A 22,493-nucleotide genomic window follows, 5' to 3' on the forward strand; every position below is an offset into this window, starting at 1 on the left:
GCCATAATCAATCGTTCTACAAAGAAGTATTGAACGTCCACATCCAATTGAGTCATATCCAATTGCAGATGACACTAGAATTTCTGAAGATGTGTATTCAACCAAGAAAAATTTGAGATCAATTCCTTCTCTGAAAGTACTATCGCTTCCAACAAAAGAATTAGAGTTATTGGCAAATGGAGATAAATCAATAGAAAACGATTCTTGACAAACAGAATCATTCAGCAGTGAACAATTAAAAAATACGTTCTCTCCTTTCCATGCAACATTGTTTGAGAACAGTAAATCTTTCAGTTTCAGATTATTTGGACTTGTTTCATCGCTGAACAAGTGGAGAAATCCTCCTTTACCCAAAAGAGATGAGCATGCACAATTTGTAACAGAGATTGAATTATTAATAATAAGTGAACTAAGTTCGGTTAATACAATGTTTGCAACCCCTCCTTTCAAGCAGTTTTTCGAGCTGCACTTACAAATCACACCTCCTTGTATTTCAACGTTCCTGTTGACTGAATTGGGAACATATATCAAACAAGATAAATCTGAATCACATTCAAGCCGGGAAAAATTGCATCTTCTTATTGTTAGTGCCTTTATCAAATTTCTTGCTGATGTTTCGTGAAAGCTGAATTCATTAATTAAATTTCCAGAGTTGAAATGAAAATTTTTAAAAGTTGTATCACTTATTTCAACAGTCAGAACTGAAGATGTTATCGCAATCATGTTTTCGTTTGTTGTTGCTTGTGTAAAAGAAGCAAATGAGCATCCGCTTATGAAGAAACTACCAGATTGAATATTAACTAGTGAAAATGCCAATTGCTCTTCTAAAACGATAGTGAATCCACATCTATTTATATATAGACTTCCATCAGTCGAAGTCAGAAGGGTTTTTATGCCTGCTAATTCCGATGAGACGTTGAATTCTATTCTCTCCAACAGCACATCCTTGCAAGTTTCAATTATTCGATCTTCTCTTCCGATCATATTTGATTGAAAAGAAATATTGCATAAAGAATCTATGGTTATTGGCTTCACACTTGTATTGTTTATTGTTATTGGAGAGTCTATTTCACAACTCTCTTCTATCATGATATATTTGTTATTATCAGAGTCAGTCAAATGAGTCAAACCCAATGCCAAAGTTTGGCACATCCAATCATTCATTCCACAAAATGAAGTGTCATTTCCAAATTTTCCATTCACAAAAATTGTTTCACTACAAAATCCATTTACAAAAATTAACAAATTAACATCTTCTGTTGTGAAATTGAGTATGTCGCACCCAAATAAAGATTTCGAATTATCCGTGACAATTTCTGCAAAGGACAAAAACGCTTGATTCACAATTGTTGGAAGAGAATTACATTCAAGATAGAAATCACAACCAACTGATGCATAATTGTCTGAAAATCGGAGTTTTTCCATTTCTGGTAACTGTTCAACATTTTCTGTCATCAAAAATATCGCTCCTCCCTTTCCATTAATTTTATTTGCCGAACAACAAGCGAAGGAAGAACAGTTAATGCAAACAGATGATAAATGCAGATGTATCAACGAAATCACTCCGCCTTTTTTTGAACAAGATGTGCAATTAAAAAATGAACATTCAGATATTTTTAAAGAAAAGGGAATCGAAGATTGATGGAAAACATAAAAACTTGAACAATCATAAGAAGTGCCAAACGAAGTGATGTTGCACTTTGAAAGAGTCACAACACCACCACTCACTTCAAAGAGTGAATTTGCTGGTAACATCAACGAAGGTCCTTGCAATAGAAGATTTTCACATGTTACTCTACCGTTCTCTCCTTCGCTTTTTACAAACAGTGCAAAAGAAATTGCATTTGAAAAATCAAAGCACATCTTAGACACAGTTATCGATGAGTTGATTGCATTGAACACCGAGGTTCCATGTTCAATTGAAACGATTTCCATTTTTGTGGTATTTGCACTTTTTCCTTCAATGTGAAATTCTCTTTCGTTTAAGTGGATTCCATTTAATGGAAATGCAGTATGATTTCCATCTAGAAAAATTACTTTTGTTACAGTCTGCATTAGCAAATTTTCAAAAGCAAACTCGAGTGTTTTGCAACCAAAAAGTTCAGTCAAACCACACCAATCGAAATCCCTTCCTGACTCGCTGTCGATAAATCTCTGAAGAGGACATGAATCAACCCAGTTGCTGACATCATCATTATTATCGTTCCAGATTCGCCGACTTTCTCTTGATGAAAATGAATACTCAAACGGTTTAATTGAATAATCACCTCGACCAATAGAGTAATAAACATCATGCCCAAAGTTATCTGCTTCTGCATTATTACCATGAAAAAAGCAGAAATGGATAAAAGGAGCTTTGCTAACCATCCATCCCATTCCATGCATCCAGTGACCTCCTCCCTTTTGTCCTTTATTACAAATCCATGCACAATTGGATATATTGTATTTGTCAGATGTCAAATACCAACTAGATCCACCTCCATTTCCCTTTGCAATACCGTTTCTAAAAGAAGTGTTAACCATCAATAATGGATCAGAACTCTCTCCATATCTTACATCCATACCACCACCATCACTGACTTTTGCTTCATTTGATTCAAAAATGCAATTCATCACAGTCATTCCTCTTGAACCATTCCAAGCTGATGCTCCTCCTCCTTCAAAAGAAGAAAATGCATAACAATTTCTCACACATGTTTCATTAACGATCCCAATCGTTAAATATGAAAAAAAGAAAGCCCCGCCTTTCCCTGTTGTATGGCAGTTTGAAAATAAACTCTTCTTTATCAAAACAACAGTTCCTTCCCCAACAATATTCAGAGCACCTCCGAATTCTGAACCTCCATCACAATCAACAAATTCGTCGCCATCAAATGTTTGCTCGGACTTTTGTTCAATTCTTATTGAAATACGTTCATTTGAAGTGTGGTGAGAATTGGAGAAATAACTATTATTAAAGGAATCAAATTTTCTTATAAAGGGTAAATTCACGTTAGAAATGATACCTCCATATAGAACATCCTCGACATTTGAAAAAGACGAGGAAGACATTCTCGTTGTTGTGTACTCATCTGAATTACAACTTGAAAAGAAATTTGAGCGCATTATTTGAAACGTCACATTAGAAAAATAGATGTCGGTCATGACGGTTGTGGAGAAGAGTTCCAAAGAAATAAATGGAGAGGACTTCAATAACAGAGAAGAAAATGAAGAGGATGATATTTCAAGAAATCTTTTGTGTTCTCCGAACTTTTTTGTCTTTGAAGATAACACAAACAACGAAGGAGCAATATAATTTGCGCTTGTAAGTTTAAATGTCAAATTCTGAATGGTTGTTTTCCCGTCTTCACACATAAACAACTCCGAGCTATTTTCTCTTATGAACACTGTACAAGAACTTATGGAAAAGTTTGAACGGAGAAAAGAAAGAGAAAGGCTGTTTGAATTGCGAGCCTCCAGCAACAGCTCTCTTATCTCTAGTGAAGAATTGAGAATCAAAAACTTTGAGGATACAAAACAATTTTCTTGAGTTTCTCGATGGGCTGTCCAAAAATCCTTTGAAGCTATTCTTCCGTCCGTTACACATTCATTGAAAAATGATACACCTTTTCTTTGAAAAGAAACCGTTTTGTCGAACGAAAAAACGGAAGTATCGACATGACAAAGTTGAACAGAAAATGCAACGTTTATCAACACCAAAAATGTGATATATAAATGCATATATTTAATAAATTGCAAGCAAATTCAGATGCCTTTTTGATCTAGATCAGATTCCTATAATAAATATGAATAAACCCATAAGAATTAAATTGAAGTTGTTCATCTTTATTCTTCATTAAAAACACACAAAATTCAATACAAATGCGAAAAATAGATACAACAAGTTCGTAGAATGCAACGTTTGTGAAACTGCAGCATCAAAATAATGGGAAGCCAATGCTCCAAATTTCAACAATACTTGGTCGAAAGTGTCTTTCGCCTGCTAAGAATATTTGCGCATCGTTTTGAGATAGCATCCCTGTTCTGTAATTGTGTTCTATCTCTGATCTACAATCTTCAAAATCTCCCTGATAAACGGTTTTTTTATTCAATAAAATATTTGAAAAAACGAAAAATAATAAACAAGAGAAGAGAAAAAGTTAAATAAAAATCGAAAATTGCAAAATAAAAATAAATAAATAAATAAATAAAAAAGGGCAAACCGAAAAGACAAGATCCTGTTCACCCCACGAAATGAAACGAGGATCTCCGTAAAGAATGCATATATCGTCGCCTGATGGAGAAAACGGTATCTTCACTTGATGGTTCATTGAAAACAAAAATGATTGAAGAGAACCAAATCTGTTCGTTTTAATTTCAATTTCAATTTCAATTTTTTTTTCCCCAAACGAATTCGTAAAAATCCATCAAAATATTAAATAGAATTAGATTTCGAAGAGATGAAGAAGGAATGCAACAGGAATAAATTCAGCACATTTTTTTTTCAAATTTGAAAATGATACATATAATTCATAGAAAAAAAAAACATAATAATAATAAAGATTTTGACTAAAGATAATAATAAAAGCAGACTTTACACAATTTGAATTCCAGGCTGATGAAGCATAACCTCCAAAAACATGTGTTCCATTTCGTGCTATTAACAAAGTTGTTCCTTTGCCATCGCAGCACTTATGAAATTCTCTGTTAAAAAAGGAAAGAATAGGAAAGGAAAATATTGGATGAAAGTTAATTGTTTTGATTTGAAATAAAGAAATTTTGGAATAATTAATCTTTATTTGTGCACACTTCATAGAGAATCCATTTATTTGCGTTGAAAAAAGGAGTGCAGTGTATGGCTCGTATGAACATGGCAGATTGTTAACTAAGATTTCTGCTTCGGATTGATTAAGAATCATTGAATTCTACATGAAATCACACAAAATACAATATTTCACATATGATAATGAACAAGTTTTCAAAAAGGAATAAAAACACGTTAAATAAGTGCCATAAGTACGTTTTAAACAAGAAAAAAAATGTAATTTCCAAACCTTCAAAGGCTCGACTTTCCTTACTAATGAAAGAGACTTTGACAAATGGCTCTTTTTCTTTTCTGCAATCGCCATCATGTTGAACGGTGTGGACTGAAACACTTTCGCAAACGACGAAGGCTGGTTTGAATTATCATCTGGAAGTGGAGAAGGATAAGACGACGGATGCTGTGAAGAAGACGAATAAGCTGTTTGTTCAGAAGAAGGCATCACATTCATCGACTCATTCAAAAACGATGGAGGCTCTTCTGTTTCATCTCCCTTTTGAAGCTGTTGTTTCAACTGCAAATCTTCGTTTTTTGCTGCTGTTTCGTTTCTAACAGCCAAATTCTGCTCTGTCTGAAGCAGCCCATCCGACGCTTTCCGCTCGTTTTCTATCAAATTTGCCTTCTGCTTTGGCTCAACAGACTCAACCGACGAGAAAGGAGAGAAAACAGAAGAAGGCGAATGAATCGAAGAGAGATTCGGCATTGCTCCCTTTTGACTGGAATTTGGCTGCGTTTCGTTGGATCTTGGGTCACCTTCGTGTGGCTGGGAAACAGTTGATGAAGATGGAATTGGCTCAAAAACAGTTCGAAATTCACTTTCGGGCAAAGCACTGCGCGAAGAATCTGACGCATCTGAATGATTTGCAGCAGATGCAGCGTATTGTGTGGTGGGTTCAGAAGGAAATGAAGAAGAAGAAGATGATGAAGATGAAGATGATGAAGCAGAAGCAGAAGCAGAAGTAGCAGTACTCGTCTGTTGATTTCCTCCAGCAGCAACAGGCTGTGCAGCGGCAGTCGATGCAAACTGCGATGCCTGTGCAAGTGGTGTGGGCGTTGGTGCTCTCTTCCTCATTGCTGCTGCTCCTCCTCCTCCTCCTCCCTTCGCACAGAGCGAGTTCATCATCATCGGCACATCAAAGTCCAGCACAACCGGAGGAGCAGGTGTTGACGTGGAAGCTGCTCTCGAAGGAGTCTTCGGAGTGGAGGGAGAAGAAGGGCGGTTTGCAAAGGAAGGTGTTGGCGCACGCGAGGCGAGCTTTGCAGATGAAGTACGAGGAGGTGGGGGAGGTGCTGTGGAGGAGGGCCGGTTGATCGATGGCTGAGGTTGTTGTTGTTGTGCTGCTTGTGAAGGAGCAGGCGACTGAACAAACTGTCTGTCAGCAACAATTGGTGTGTGCATCGACTTTCGAGGCGTTTGGGAAGGAGAAAAAGCTGAAGAAGAAGATGAAGAAGAAGCCGATGCCGAAGCAGACGCAGAAGAATGTGTTGGATGAAGAGAAGAAGAAGAAGAAGGGGCAGGAGGAGGCGGAGGTGTTGCCAAAGGAACAGCCAACGAGGGAGAAGTTGCCTGGTGCGCGTCATAACTCTGCTGTGCCGATATGTTCTCCAACATAACCCTCTGCCTCTCCTGCATCCGAATAAGCTCTTCTCTTTCCCTCCTCTCCGCCTCTTCCTTCTCTGCCTTTTCTCTCTCGATCCTTTCCTTCGTCTGCTTCGCCTTCACCAGCTGTGCTTGAGAAATGCGCAGTTTCCACCAGTCGCTGCTCTTCACTTTCTGATAGTTTGCCCCGAGTCCTGTGCCAGCCTCGAAGAAAGCGTCTTCCTGGTCCAGCGCAGCGGCAGAGATGGACGGCGGGAGGAGAGCATCAAGGGCATCTTGTTCGATGTGGATGGCAGACATGCTGGAGGATGATGAGGAGTAAGGGGAAGAAGAAGAAGAGGAGGAGGAGGAGGAGGATGAAAATGGAGATGAGTAAGGAGAAGAATCCATTCCGTATGTTGTGTGATATCCAGAGGAAGTAACAGGCTGTGTGTGAAGTGAAGAAGAAGTCAGATGTGACGGGAAAGAAGTGAACGACGACGCAGCTTCAGGATGACGTGGTGAGGCGTTCGTGTGAGTTGGAGAAGGAGCAGATGTGCTGCTTCGCTGCGAAGAAGAAGAAGAAGAAGAAGATGATGATGATGAGGGGTAAGAAGAGGAAGAGGAGGAGGAAGAAGAAGAGCTTTGACGTGCTGAGTAATCAGAAAGTGGCTGGCTCCTCTGCTCGTTTGGAGGCGTTTGTGAAGTGGACAGGAAAGAAGAAGGATAACTTGGCGGCAGCTGGCCAGAGGCAGTTCTTTCGTGTGCACTGGATGCTTCTACTGCTTCTGCTGATGCTATAGCTGCTTCACCAGCTGCTGTTGCCTCGCTGCCTGGGAGTGGTTTGAAGTCCATGGAACGATCGATGAATGAATCAGAAGAAGAAGAAGAAGAAGAAGAATCTTGAAGCAGTTGGAGATCTGATGCGTAGTATGGGTTCATTGCCTCTAATCTTCGGTCGATTTCCTTCAGATTCTCGTCGAGCTCTGGAAATGGATTTGGTCCAACGATCACCTAAATCAATAAATATTCGGAAAGAAGAAGAAGAAGAAGAAGTTAAATAATAATTTGAAAGGATGAATTACTTTGACAAAAAGAAAAGAAAAGAAAAGAAATAGAAAGAAAGAAAGAATATAAGAATAAACATCCAACACACACACACACACACACACACTCTCTCTCTCTCTCTCTCATTCTCCACACTTTATTCATCACCACCACATTCGGGTCGATAAGAGCCGCGTCGTGTGGCACTATCATCGTCTGCTGCAGCTCCGCCTCCATCTGCTGCTGTGCTGCGCGCGTCGAAAGATACTTTGCCGGAGCCATTCGTGTCGTTAAGTAGTCCATGAATGTGTCTGTCCAGTCGATTTGCCCCGCCACCCGCTTCAGCTCGGTCTCTTGTGAAAGAAGATAGCTGAGCTTTGTCTCGCAGATGAGACGCACTTTTGACATGGCGGCGTTGAAGACAGACTCGAGATAAGTTTTGGCCTTTGGATGATGGTTATTCGGAGTTGATAAAAGAAAATAAAACAAAAGAAAATAAAAGAAAAGAAAAGTTTTGAAGGAAAAAACGAGAAAGTTATTTTATTTTATTTATTAAATTTATTAAAAAATGTATTCACAAACTGTATTGAATGAATTCCTGATTGATTCTGTCTTCCCTTCAATAATAGCCAGCTGCTCTGCAATTTGCGTCTTCTTTCTTTCCGCATTTGTTGAGTCCTGTTTTCATAATAATTTAGAAGTTAAAAATAAATATTGTTTTATTTTTCAGTGAAATAATTGCAATTTTGATAGAAAACACAAAGAAAATACAAAGAAAATACAAAGAAATCCAAAGAAATTCACAGAAATCCAAAGAAATCCACAAAAAATTGATTGAAAAAAATAGAAAACACCAAAAATTCATTCGTTCAAAACACACTCTTTTCTGTTCTCCTGTCTGCATCCGAAACATGTCTGTCACTTTCTTCAGCTCGTGGAACGCTTTCTCCCCTGTTGAATGATGGCCAATCATTTTGCATTCCACGCAGAGAGGAATTCCGCAAGTGGGGCAGAAGTAGTCGAGCCTTTGAAGCGGATGATCGCGACACCACGTGATGGTTCCTTCATGCTGTGTGTGTGTGTGTGTGTGTGTGTGTGTGTGTGTGCATATTTGAAATAGAAAACAAATGAATTGGAAAGAAGTTGTAGTGGAAGAAGAAGAAGAAAATAATTATTGCAACAAGCGGTGGTTTAATTTAAAAAAAAAAAAAAGAAAGGAAAGAAGAAAGAAAAATTTTATTTTATTTTATTTACGTCCTTTAAATACAAAATATATTTACAACACAAACCTCATCTATTGGTCTGCGCTTGTGGCGTGCAATAACATCGTTTGCCCTGTGGATCTCCTGATCGCAGTCAGGGCACAAATACACCTCATCGGCGGTGCAATACACAGTTGCTCTGTTTTGCTGGCAGTTGTTGCACATAATTATCTGAAGAAGCACGCATGTCATATCCAAAGGAATGGGATAAAAAAAGGATTCATCAATGTTTATTTATTTTATTCTCTATCAAAAATTTTAAATAATTCACACATTTTTAAGAAGATCATCCGCAGGATTGTAATCGAATCGGACAAGGTACAGAGGCTCTACGCAATGAGGATCAACAATGTAATAATCTTGCTCAAATGGTTGCTCTTTTGCGATTGAATCGAAATGCTCAGAACCAAACCGTAATGTTTCTGAATCTGAAATGTCAAAAATAAAATACAAATACAAAAATGTGAAAACTAATGCATTTTGCTCAAATGGAAATGACATTCATGCCTTCTGTCTCTGGAAGTTTCACATATAAAGAATCAAAGCCTTTTTGAATTGTTTTTGGTAATGAAGATAAAACATCTTTTCCAGCAGGAGGAAATACAACAAGCGAATTTCCCACGCAAATCTTGCAAAATAAAAATTCGTATCTTCTTCGTATTTGTTCTGCAGAAAATATAAAAAATTGCGCACAAATTAAACTCATAAAAAGCCATACCATTACGCTTCACTCGGATAGTTCCAGTGTGAAAAAGAGAACCAGAAGCGTTAAATGAAAAGCCCCTCTTGCAAACATCTGAAAGACTGTTTTCCATTGTCAACTTTGACGTATTAACCCAAGAGTGAAGAACGTTCTTTCCCTGAAAAAGAGAATTTGTAAATTATTTTGTTTAAGAAAATTAAATAAAAAAATATACTTCACTTCTTTGGTGGAATCTTTTTGAAACATTGTCATTGGCAATCTTCCATATTTCGCTGATTACAGGAGAGCAAGATCGCATCGATAAAAAGAGCTGAATTTTTTTATTTCAATTGTCAAACAAGAATTCTGAAAAGTCACACATGTGCTTCAAGACGACTCCATTGCTCTGTATCATGATTAATTTTACTATGTTGAGTCAGAAAATCGTCCATCACAAAAATTATGAATTTGAAGCAAATAAAAAAATAAAATGATGGTCATATTTTTGCTTTATTTTTGTTGACAAAATTTCTTTCCAAGAATAATAAGAATTTTATTTTTGAAACATTAAATTGAAACAATAAATGCTTTTCTTTATTTAAAGCAATAATTTCAACCTTTCTTTTTGTGTATTGCATTTTTTTTGAAAAAGAAAAGTTAATACAAAATGTTCTCTATCGGTTCATTTTTTTTTAAATTTCACCTTTTCTCGAACAATCCTTTTGTGCACATTCATTTGCAATGTTTAGACAAATTCTCATTTTAAAGATTTGATAAGGTTAAGATCAAATTTTTTGTTAATTTTTTTTCTTTCTGTTGTTGCTTTTGTTTGCCGAAGGACATTGAGGATGCACCAGATGAATAGCATAAGTGTTGTTGAGTCATTATATAAACAAGTTTCTTTTTCGTTTCCTGAAAAGGCACATTCATTACAATATTTGCTTGATGAATTATTCTCCAAACTTACAAATCTCCCTGATGATACTTTAACAAATGTTATTACAAGCGATTTTGTACGTTCGTTGATTGCTGTATGCGGAGATATGCAATCTGAAACTGAGCTTCACGCTCTTTTTTTTGTTCTTCGGATTTCCGAACTTGGAGTTGAGGTTGGTGGGACGTACAATGAATTTAAAGATCCGTTTCTTAGAAGTGGGGTTATTGATTTCTTAAAGAGTTTATTGAAGAAGAACAAATTTAGTTATCCAAAAACAACACTTGTTGCTTCAATAATATCATCTTTGTTTCATGGACGAAGTATTGATGCATTTGTGCTCGAACAAATTGCTTATGGATTGACGCATGGGATCGAAGAGGCTGAGGAGATGGAAGATGAACAAGATATTTTAGTTGGAATATTGAAGGCTACGAGAAGCGTTTGCGACAATAGAGCAAATATAACTGCACTTGCCAACAAAGAAGTTCATCGCAAAGTTGTTGAATGCTTAAATCATGAAAATTGGGAGATCGTTGGACAGAGTTTAAAATTACTTGCTTCAATGACCAGATTGCCACAAGTTGCTAATGATCTCTCATTACGCTTTAGTATATTTGGAGTTCTCAATAATGTTATAAACAGACGTTCATCGAAAGAATCATCGTTGCCTTCTGTTCCTTCGCACATTATTGTGAGTTGTGCGCGCCTTACATGCGCCTTAGCATCGTATCAATGGTACTCATCATTCTTTTTGACAAAAGTATTGGCTTCTGTAAAGAAAAATCGAATTACTTCATCTATGTCTTCATCTATATCTCCTCAAACGTTTGATTCAAATCTCGTTCTGACATTCATTCGCATGCTTTACGAATCAACGATTCCTCTGTCCGAAAGCTTTGCGGATGCTCAATACGAACGGGTTTTGACTCACTCGATTCTTGTTCAGGATTCATGTTTATATGCAATGTCAAAATTGCTCGAAGTGCAGGACTGCTTTTTGTGGATAAATATTATGAAGGCAATCAAAGCTGTGCCAGATGCTGCCAATTTCTCTGGAATTATTGATGAAGCTACTTGCTTTCCGTTAACTCTATTTAGAATGGTTACAAGTTCGCAATCTGCTGTACCAACTCAGCTCTTCAATACAATTTTGCAAGTGTTCCGCTGTTTTGATGGCATGCTTGATGAAGTGACTTCGGGAAATTCTGTTGAATTAGTATCAGAAATAGTGCAATTTGAGGTTCTCAATTATGTGAAGTGGCTTTTTGCTCTTGCTGAAGAAGAAGGTTTGGAAGATGCCCTGATAATGAGAATGGTTTCGTTAATGCAGAAAACGGAAAGGGATGAAGTGGAAATGACAACTTATGGGATTCAAGGATGGCAGAACATGTCGGTTATTAACGAGGAAATGCTGCATTCGTCGCAGACTGTTCTGGAAGTGTTAAAAATTGGAATTGTTTGCAACAGGAAATCATTTCCTAGTTGAAAATAGGAGAGCTACCAAAGTAATCGGTATTGCTTTGTTGACCATTTATTGAACATTTTTTTATCTTTTTTTTGAGTTATATGTAAATAATTTGCATTTTTTGTGTTGGATATTACTGTTTACGTTGAAGTTTATGTTTCAAGACGATTTTAAATCGTCGATACGTTTGTGTAATGTTGTGATTCCTTATTTTTTAGTTGTTATTTTTAAGTCGGAGGTGCATATGATATTTTCTATGCATACATATAAAAAATGCTCTTCGTGGAGTTCTTGCTTCTGGGTTATCTGCCCAGGATCAGATTCCATTTGATGAGTGATAACAATAAGCAATCGCTTAGCAAATATTCTATAATGTCATAACTTTAAATAAAAAAATGCTATTTTTATTGAATGAAAATATTTATTATCATTTCAATTTCGCTCTTCAATTAGATGGATCTTGGCCATACTATTAATTGAATAACATCTTTACTGGACTTTTTTGGAAAGATGAAATGATATCCCAAGCTATTCCCCAAGATAATGTTTGAATTTATTTTTGATTTGCGAAGAAGCAGTTTCAAGAATTGAATTCTTTCTTGGATTATGAAATTTTAATTTTTTCATATTTACGATTCAAAGAGAGAAATAAAATGTTCTAATCAAAATGTAACATACGCAAATATAGCATCTTTTCCTGTTGATAGATTAAAAGAAATTCAAGAAACATTTATAAATTCAGCGCAGAGAATAACGAAATATGAAGATTCTTTACTCTTATCAGGAGAAAGCAGTATTTACGGATCTTCTAAAGCAAGCGAACACCTAAACAATTGGAAGGATTTTTCTGAAGCTAGGATAGACAACTTGTCCAGGGACATTTTACCGAATTATGTATTGCCAGAGAGAAAATTATCATATAATCGAAAATTTTTAAATGGCGCGAGAGAAAAAAATTGTAGCAAGATGAAAAATAAAGACTTCGAAGAAATTTCAAACTTTAATTCGGGAGATGTTACAAAAAGTGAAGTTTTTACAGTTGAAAAAAGTTTAACTCCGAGTTTACAAAAAGATTTTGAATCAAGGCAAGTAATCGATTGTTACACTTGGAAGGCAGCACAATTAGATAGAGACTTAACTTATTCTCCAACGCATCGTGCGTTTTATACGTCCTCGTCTTTGTATGACACAAACTTCACTCAATCAACATCTTCTTCATCAAAATTTCCTTTTAAATTTACTGAAATCTGCTCGGACGTTTCAAGCAGTCAAAAGAATAAATTGGATGCTGATATTAATTTTGTCCTTGAAGAAAATGAATATGTTAGAACTTATAAACTCGATGCTTTACGCGATTCATCAAAAGTTGGATCAATAGAAACAATATTCCATCCTTCCTTACCAATTCGAAATATGACTGATTGCAAAGAAGATGGGAAGGACACAAAAATAGCGTTGAACAGAGTCAAAGGAGAGGCTGAAAGTGGGAAATGCGAAAATATCAGTGAAGCACATATTAGCAAAAGTTCTTTGGAAAACAGAATAGCTGGGATATCTGTTGGGAAGAACTTTGCGAGAGGAGATTTGATTGCAGTAGATGGGAAAGGAAGAAGCCCAGAGTCGATCTGCAGAGAAAGAGAAATGCTGAAGAAATGGAGAGAAGAAGACAACTCATTCTGGAAGAGCGAAATAAAAAGAAAGAGGAGGAAGAGAATGAATGAAATTATGATTGAAGATGAAGAAAAAAGCAACAGAGAACAGATGTTGCATAAACTTTTGAAAGAAGAAGACGACAGCGACGACTATAACGAAGAAGATGATGACGAAGAGAAAGAAGCCAAAGGAAAAAAAATAATTGAGGGGAAAAGGAGGAAGATGATAGAGAAGCAGATTGAGGAAGCGAATGAGTATTATGAGAAATACGGTGTGTGGATTGAGAAAGGGTGGAAGACAGGGGCAGGTGAAGCAGAGATGTGGGAAGAAGGGCATTATGCTGCAACTATGAAGGGAAGCGATAATTATAGTGAAGAATCGGATACTGATGGAAGAAGTTTGAAAGATATAAAAGTAAAAAAATTGGAAAAAACGAGAAAAGCAGAAAAAAAGATGAAAGAAAAAGATGAAACAGGGAAAATGAGAATGGAAATTAGGGAATATGACAGTAATACTGAAAGGAGTATGGATCGTATGAGGAAGGATAAAGAAATTCCCAACACTTCTATTGAATTGCCTGCAATGCCCAAAGTGGAAGCGCGTTGCATTAGTGGAGGATTTTATGAATTTGAGAGAAAAAGCTTTGGCTACCATTCAAAAGAAAGGAAAGAAAGCAATCAAAAGAGACATATTTTGAAATGGGGCGAGAGAGCAATCACAGATGGAGGGCATGCTAATGCGAAAGAAGAAGGATGGTTGAGGCTGAAAGGTCTGAAGAGCAAAGAAGAAGATGAAATTTGGCGCATGAAAAGTTGGAGCGAAGAGTGGGGAGAGAATGTGGATGATGTTATGTGTATTCCGACTTTGAAGCATCCTTCGTGGATTGAAAAGCTGAGCGGCGAACGTTTCCGCGAAAGGATTCTGAGTGTTGGATGCATTGAATGTGCTGAAAACAGGGGTGTTAATGAAGGAAAACAAGGTGCGGAAGATAAAGATAAAGATATGAAGGTGAAGGAGAAGACGAATCAACAGAAAACAAAAGGGAAAGAGCACATGATTGTGACTTTGATGGTTGGTTTCTGGCTATGCAGAGCAAGAAATGACCGGGAAAGGAAATTCAGTGTTTCCAGCAACGAAAGCAAAGGAACGGATCCTCCAAACTGGAAGATTGGTAAAATGCGCGAGCGAGCTTTTCAAGAAAAGCGCAAGAATGATTTTTTGAAGATTAGTCTGCTGAAAAGAAATGAGGGATTTAATGAAATGGAATGGAAGCATATGTGGTGTTTTGATGAGTTTTGGTTGTCACAGCGACAAAAGAAGAGAAGAAATAACCCAAACAAAGAAAAAAGGAGGATAATGAAACTTAAAAAACAAACTGGTTATGAATAATTTAACAGCTGTATTTTTTTAAATAAAGGTCAAAAATGATCGAGCAAAGGATAGAATTACGCAGTCTTTTGTATTCTTAATATCGCAAAATTAAATGATGCAAAAAGCATTGGTAGCATTCTTCAAGTCGATTTCAAAAATAAAAATAAAAATAAAAAATAAAAAAAAATAAAAAAATTAAAAAAAAAAAAAAAAAAAAACAATCAATGGTTTTTGTTTTTTTTTTATCAATGTCTTTAAGGAATGCTGTGATTGCTGTCTGGCTCGAGCATACTCATCTGAGCTACATTTTTAAATATCTTCTTATCTTTTTGGCGTTCTCTTCTTACATTAATTTTTACAAACTTTGACTGAATGTTATTTTCGAATCCTGTGAAGCGTGATGTCTCGATGTTTTTAGTTTATTGCAGAGTGTTGTGGCATTTTCCCCCTTTTTTAATTGAACAGTTATATATCTGTTACATTCTTTAAAATAATAATTCTAAATAATAAAATTGGAACAGTTATAATTAGAATGTTATATCGGCTGATTATTTTTTGAAGTCATCTTTTCTTTCGAGTTTAAATTTAGGGTCAATAATTTATTTGTGCCCAAAAAATTAATCGGGACATAATACTTCTGGCTCTCCAGAGCACTTTTAGAAAAAAATAAATAACAGGAAACATTTAAAAAACTTATATTTACTATTCCTGATAATATTTTTTATTTTTTGTGTTTTAGTGAAAAGATCTGGCGTTTTTTGTTTTATTTTTAAGATCAAAGACTTGCTCATATTTTCACGAGCTTTTTGTTTTGAGTGTTCAGAGTATTGTTATTGTTATTGAACATAACTTCTTTATAATTTTGGTTATTATTTTTCCATTTCACTAAATTTCGATCAATTGAAGAACACATTTGAATAAATAAGATTTTTGTTAATTGAAAAGCGAAAATATGAAAATTATCGACAAATAAAGATATATATGATCGTGATTATTATTTAAAAACTTGTTTTTGTATTTTCACTTCCTTTGCACATTTCAATCAATTTTCAATTACAGATATCGCATAAAATACCGGACAAGATCGATTTCTCAATGACCGAAAAAGGAATAATTCTGTAGATTTTCCTCAAAACACATCTCATTAATACAAACTCATTTGAAACACAAGACTTTCTAAAGAGCTTCATTTATGCTCAGAGAAATTTAATATCAAAATTTCGGGGGAAACTCAAAATCTAATTTCTCCGAGATTTCGATATATATTTTTACTGAACATAAACGAGGAAGTTTTGAAAGTCTTGTGTTTCAAATGAGTTTGTATTAATGAGATGTGTTTTGAGGAAAATCTACAGAATTATTCCTTTTTCGGTCATTGAGAAATCGATCTTGTCCGGTATTTTATGCGATATCTGTAATTGAAAAATTGATTGAAATGAACGTCACAAAAATTTAGAAATAAAACAACGTGATTTGAAGCAAAGGAAGTGAAAATACACAAAAACAAGTTTTTTAAATAATAATCACGATCATATATAATTGAAGATTTTCTTCCTTTTATATATCTTTATTTGTCGATAATTTTCATATTTTCGCTTTTCAATTAACAAAAAATCTTATTTATTCAAATGTGTTCTTCAATTGATCGAAATTTAGTGAAATGGAAAAAATAATAAAAAAATGAAGTGTCAAACAAAGAAAAATAACCAAAATTATAAAGAAGTTATGTTCAATAACAATAACAATACTCTGAACACTCAAAACAAAAAGCTCGTGAAAATATGAGCAAGTCTTTGATCTTAAAAATAAAACAAAAAACGCCAGATCTTTTCACTAAAACACAAAAAATAAAAAATATTATCAGGAATAGTAAATATAAGTTTTTTAAATGTTTCCTGTTATTTATTTTTTTCTAAAAGTGCTCCGGAGAGCCAGAAATATTAGGTCCAGACATAAAAAGGGGGATATTTCAGTCTGTCCAAAAATAATGTTGATCTGTCCAAAAAATATCGTTCATCCCATCGACAATATTAAAAATACTCGCCCAATATTGAATGATGTGATTATTACTGCTAAATTTTTTGTCACCCACATGGTTTTTGTGATGTCATAGCGTAAACGTATTATTAAGAAACAGATTAGGAAAGGTTTGTAAAATGTTATATATTTCATTACATTGTCCTAATTAATAAATTTAATTCACAATTTTATCTGTCTGAAAATTTTTTCAAACAAAGCAGAAATTGTAATTTAATGAAAGAAAATCAATAAGAAGTTGTCAAGGAAAGGGGTTATTGATAAATTGAAGGTCTGAATTTGTTAAAAAGAGAAAATGTGTTCATTTGTTTTCTCGTTGAAACAACAGTTACAGATTCGGGCAGTTGCTATATATTGAAGTTTGTTTTCGATGAACAATTTTTTTCTTTCATATTCAATTTTTTTGAATGGGAAATCTTTATGATTGCTTGTGAAAACAACACTGCTTAATTTTATTAACATAAAACAGGATAAAGTCATTTGTTTTATGAGTGAAGCAAAATACATGTTCTACCATTGAGTGGAATTTTATTTTTATATTTTTTCATATGTTTTTTTCCTGAAAATTGTTATTTTTGTAATAAGAATTTATTCTATTTATCCTTATCACTTTGTGACAAAAAGTTCAAATATTTTTTCTAACTGTTTATGTGAGTTTATTATGTCATTATTCATAAAACTTTGTTTTTATTAAACAGGATTTGATTTTTGAGATAGATTTATTTCTGGTTTCGTTTTTTGAAGACAAGAGGAAGAGGAAATAAAAACAATAAATAGCAAATAATCGAATGTGTTATGATTTTCAAACGAAATTGTTTTGTTCATAATTGTTTGAAATATGTTCAATGTGAAACAAAATTTAAAGTAATATCATTGAAGTACTTGTTTATCAAAAAAGGAATATTTATTGAAAGAGAAACAAAGGATACAACATTAATTAAAATTCAATTCGTTGAAAGAGTTCGTATTGAAGAAAATTTTCTTTTCAGACAGATTTCTGGATAAATTGATAACTATTAAATATTCCGTTGAAGAACAATATTATTTTTATATAATCAACATGAACGTTAGCAAAAAATAATATGGATCACACTCACTTCATAAAAAAAGCAATCACTCCATTTTCCACTCGAGGTCAAAAATTCTTGTTTGTTTTAAATCAAATAAATGAAAAATATGGTACATCTTTTTTTAAATGAGCATGGGATGATCAACATTATTTTTGGACAGATTGAATTAAGAATAATTCGAAAAGTTAACGTTCAAACAAAAATAAATTTCAGGAAAGAACAAACAGAAAAGTCAAACATCCAATTATGGGCGAACAAACATAAAGAGGAGAAGAAAAAATTTCTTCTTTTCAATTTGATATTTTTCGATAACTCTGAATTGTTTAGCAAAAAAACTATGAATTCAAAATTCAAATAGAAAATTATGAATAGTTGGTAGATAATCCGAGTAAATTATTATCAATAGAAAACAGTTATTCAAAAAAGATACAATGAAATGTTCTATGTAAATATATGAAAAAACTTAATCGAAAGTGAAAATTCTGCCCTTCGAGTAATCAATCAAGTGGGTTTTGTTGATGGAAGCTTCGCAACCTTCAACAGGAGATGTTTCACTGAGGCTTTTCAGGACAATTTCAGGATTAAAGGGCCAAATACCAGAATCTCTGAAAGATGCTACGATGGTAGATGGCTATAATGCTTCTGATAATGCTTCCTTAAATTCTTTGACGAAGTTGGATCTGTTTGATGATGCATTGCTTCGCGCAAAGTCTGTTTCAGTAGTGTAAATAATTTTCTTTATGTTAGCATTGACATATTTCTCTAATGGCTGGACGATGTGCGAGGTGTGCGAAGGAGGAAATACAATATCGATCCTATTTTCCTTTGCCAGTTCCAAAACATCTTTGTTCGTGTGGGTTGTGGCACCATCCATATGCAGGCATGCAGGAAAGTTAGATAATCACATTAGTTTTCTTCTTCTATCAATTGAATCAACTACAACATATTTGAATAGGTCAAAGAATAAAGAAGAATCCATTCCTTTCTTTGTGGTGGCAGAGAAAACAAAGTTGTCGGAGTTGGCCTGTGCATATTCCTGAGGAAGAAATGTAGGATGGCTGATCACAGAAGTCTTGCAATGCTCCCCGTCAGCAGAAATAAGTAAAAGCAAGGAAATAGATGGAGGAAGTGGTGCTTCTTGTGAAATTTGGATGGGACAATCCGGCAGAGTTATTACCTTCGTTGATTCAGTTGTGTCTCTTTTCATATAAGTTTCATCGAGATTGAATATTAATTGTGGAATATATTTCTTCTTCTTATATAATTCTTCCAAATCTTCAAAAAAAGGACGCAAAATGAGCCTTGTTGAGTGTTCGATTCTATTGATTGGAAGTTTTGTAGGTTTTTTTAATAAAGATCCTTTTATTTTGGAAAAAAAAGAATAACCCCACTTTTTATTCACAGCCTTTTTATTTACGCTTTCGTTCTTTTTTGAAGAAGAAATGAAACTAGCCTATTTATAATTAAAAAATAATTAAATAATTGAAATAACAAAATTCAAACTGCATTTGTGCATTGCTTTGCAGTTGTTCCTTTAAGATGGTGTGAATCATTTTTTATTTGCATTGATATTCCATCGCGATACTGTTTTCTGATTTTCCAGGGTCTTCCATTTATTCCGACGTCTCAATATTCATTTTTCGCCTGAACAGCTCTGTAGTATGCACTCTTCGAAATCAATCCTTCCTTGAATACATCTGATGCTCTGAAACCTTCTTTTACAATTATTTTCCGGATTCTTAGCTGCCTTGTTGAATCCTTTCTATATTCAGACGAAGAAAGAAAAGATATAAATCTGCGAAGGTTAAATTTTTCTCGTTGTTTTTTCATAACAACACATAAAGGGGGTGATCATTAAGAAAATTTTACGGGTTGTCTACTTTTTCACGGGTTATCAACCAACTAAAATATTTTAAAAATTAAATCAAAGCAACGATATTGTGGGCTTATTTGCACATTCTTTTCACAATTATTTCTAAACTGATAAACCAGAAAAAACTCGAAACAAGTCAATCATTCTTGTAAAGGCTTCATCAAAATCAGTTAGATGATAAAAAGCAAAATCCGCTGTGATTAGCAATTGGGACGAAAATTTTTAACTTTATGAATTTTGTTCTACACTATACTCTAAAGGATTTTTCTCATCTTTTTTTATATTTCTTTATTTTATTTTGCATCAGATTGTTAGAATTATAATAATTCTTATGAAGAAAAATTTGGAACAAATCATTGAATTTTTCATAAATAAAAGAATTCTGTCCCAATTATGAAAAAATTGAAAAAAAAATGTTTTTAAACGCAATTCGAAACCAGATTGAAAATTTTTTAAATTTATTTTTTATTGAATCCGATGGAAAAGCATTTTGATGAAGATGAAAAGAAGAATGCCAACAATTAGACAGCACTTGGAAAGAAAATATGAAGAAAAAATTTTTTCAGAAAAAAAATGTGGATGATGGTATCGAAAGAAGGATATTTGTGTGGGAATAAAGGATGATGGAGAAATGAGCACTGAGAAACAATGGAAAAGGAGATTGACAGCATTAGTGATTGACAATCCTCTGCATTTGCGACGGGGAAGATGTATGCGTTCTTTTGAGGAATTTTTAAAATCAATTCAAAACAAATTTCTTTTTGCTTTGTATCTTTTTTCCCCACTCCAAACAACAGCATTATTTGTGCTGAGCGTCATTCGCAGGACAATCCATTTAAAGCAGCATTTTTGAAGGCAGTGAGTTTTCTTCTCCTTCTCCTTCGATCTCTTCATTAACGATATTATAGCTTGGCTGATGGAAAGAACGCATTCTTCTTATTTGAGAATTTGTTGTTTGAATAGCCAAAAAATTCTCGAATTGCGACATAGAATGAATCTTCCTTCTCTTGCTGCCGTTGGCTGATGTGAAATTCGAATCTGTCCATTATGTTTGCATATTCTTCATTTGAGTCTTGCTTGACTTTGCTGTTCAGCTCTTCCAAAGGGCACCATCAAACTCAATTCATATTATTTCTCTTTCACATTCTCTTTCTTCTTTTTCTTCTTTCGTTCTTTCTTCTGCTCTGCTGCTGCCAAAACTTTATTTGCGAAAGCTGTCTATGAGTTGCATTCGGATCATTCTGCACAATTATCACTGCCATCATCATCATCATCATCTTCTCCTTCTTCTATTGAATAACCCTCTAACCTTGTAAAATTACTTATTACTCATATTATTTCTTTTCATTTCTTCTTTCAATGAAAAATCTTGATTGCAATAAAAATAATGAGAAGAAGAAGAAGGAGAAAGAAAAAGAGAAGTGAAACGAGAATTAGGGAGGAATGAAAGAGAAAGAGAAAGAGAAAGAGAAAGAGAAAGAGAAAGAGAAAGAGAAGAAGAAGAAGAAGAAAAGAAGATTATGATGATAATGGATTTGGGAAAGATTTTGCAACACATGAAAGTTATGGTGTAGACATTTCTGTTGGTGACTGTTGAAGAAGCAGAGACAAAGGAGAATGTGCAATTCTGTTTAAAAAAGAAGAAGGTATATGAGAATATTTGCACAATGCACTTTTTTTTAAGTGCCTGCTAAAGAAAAATCGACAATGGATTGAATATGTTGATCTTCAAAACAAAGGAGGTGGCATGCACCAGATGGGATTTATGTAACTTTCTCTTGAAAATGCTGGGCCCGAAGAATTCGGAAATCGCGAGATAGAATGCAAGAGACTTTGGGAGCGCTAACGCAAATTGGCTGTTTCTGCACATTACACTTGATCATCTTCAAATGAAGAGTCAGTAACAATTGGTAGGTAAAATTTCATTACAACTTAATAAACCGCAGAGTTGGATGGTGAAAAACAATCTTCTGCTACGATTGAATAGCAATTTTATCAATAGGATGTGCTTTGTTGATGTTCTTTATCATCTTCTACTTGGCATTATTTTTTCATCAGTTTCCAAAGGCACAAATCCACAAGCGTTTGGAAAAACTGCATGCAACGAATTATACATAAAAAATGTTCGGAACGAAAATTTTTCTTGAATGACTTCAGCAAAAATGTGCGTTTACATCGAAGATTAACTTTTAATTTGGTTGAAGCATTGGAGAAAAAGTAAATTCTGTTCCATCGACATCAGCCAAATGCTTTGACTCAATTTTGCAATTGTTGTAAGCTGATTGATTTATCGTCTTCAATCATATAAACTATACAATATCTTCTTCAGATGAAAGGATTCAACGACAGAAGAATCCAAAACAAAAAAATCTTTCAATTGTTTAATGGTTCCATGCTCCTTTTTTTAAAAACAGAATAGAAATGTTATTTCTATTCAAATTGTATTTGACAACAAGATGGAATAAATTTCTACGATATAAAATGCATATTCATAAAAAAAGCTCTTGATTAACTGTTTTATCCTGAAGAAATATTCTGTCGTATTCTTCAAGGAAATTTTGCTATCATTCTCCAAACAATCGATTTCTTGAAAACACATTATATCAGAATTCTGCAAAACAACATCATTAAATTGCATTTTCAATCGAGCATGTGAATCTTCTAAATAATAATCTGCAAACGTAAATTCATCGTTTATGCGTTCTTTACAACAAGT

General features: G+C 34.4%; 3 protein-coding genes across 3 annotated transcripts; 2 read left to right on the forward strand and 1 right to left on the reverse strand.

Annotated features, from left to right (window-relative positions):
- Window positions 1–3,805: 3,805 nt before the first annotated feature.
- MONOS_5197 (putative B-box zinc finger family protein) lies at window positions 3,806–8,854 on the reverse strand (the record flags this gene model as incomplete). Its single annotated transcript, XM_067875323.1, has 9 exons — window positions 3,806–4,067; window positions 4,203–4,341; window positions 4,573–4,683; window positions 4,789–4,904; window positions 5,034–7,394; window positions 7,584–7,871; window positions 8,010–8,105; window positions 8,308–8,496; window positions 8,717–8,854. The coding sequence occupies 9 exons, from the start codon at window positions 8,852–8,854 to the stop codon at window positions 3,918–3,920; spliced, it is 3,588 nt and encodes a 1,195-aa protein (XP_067727847.1). The 3' UTR covers window positions 3,806–3,917.
- A 1,304-nt stretch (window positions 8,855–10,158) lies between these two features.
- Window positions 10,159–12,139, forward strand: MONOS_5198 (uncharacterized protein). Its single transcript, XM_067875324.1, has one exon. The coding sequence runs from the start codon at window positions 10,220–10,222 to the stop codon at window positions 11,792–11,794; it is 1,575 nt and encodes a 524-aa protein (XP_067727848.1). The 5' UTR covers window positions 10,159–10,219; the 3' UTR covers window positions 11,795–12,139.
- Window positions 12,140–12,256: 117 nt separating this feature from the next.
- Window positions 12,257–15,003, forward strand: MONOS_5199 (uncharacterized protein). The gene is made up of 2 exons (XM_067875325.1): window positions 12,257–12,318; window positions 12,416–15,003. The coding sequence occupies exons 1-2, from the start codon at window positions 12,289–12,291 to the stop codon at window positions 14,813–14,815; spliced, it is 2,430 nt and encodes an 809-aa protein (XP_067727849.1). The 5' UTR covers window positions 12,257–12,288; the 3' UTR covers window positions 14,816–15,003.
- Window positions 15,004–22,493: the final 7,490 nt, after the last annotated feature.

The sequence above is a fragment of the Monocercomonoides exilis genome, assembly GCF_001643675.1.
Source record: "Monocercomonoides exilis strain PA203 chromosome Unknown scaffold21-1407046, whole genome shotgun sequence".
Taxonomy (NCBI): domain Eukaryota; phylum Preaxostyla; order Oxymonadida; family Polymastigidae; genus Monocercomonoides; species Monocercomonoides exilis.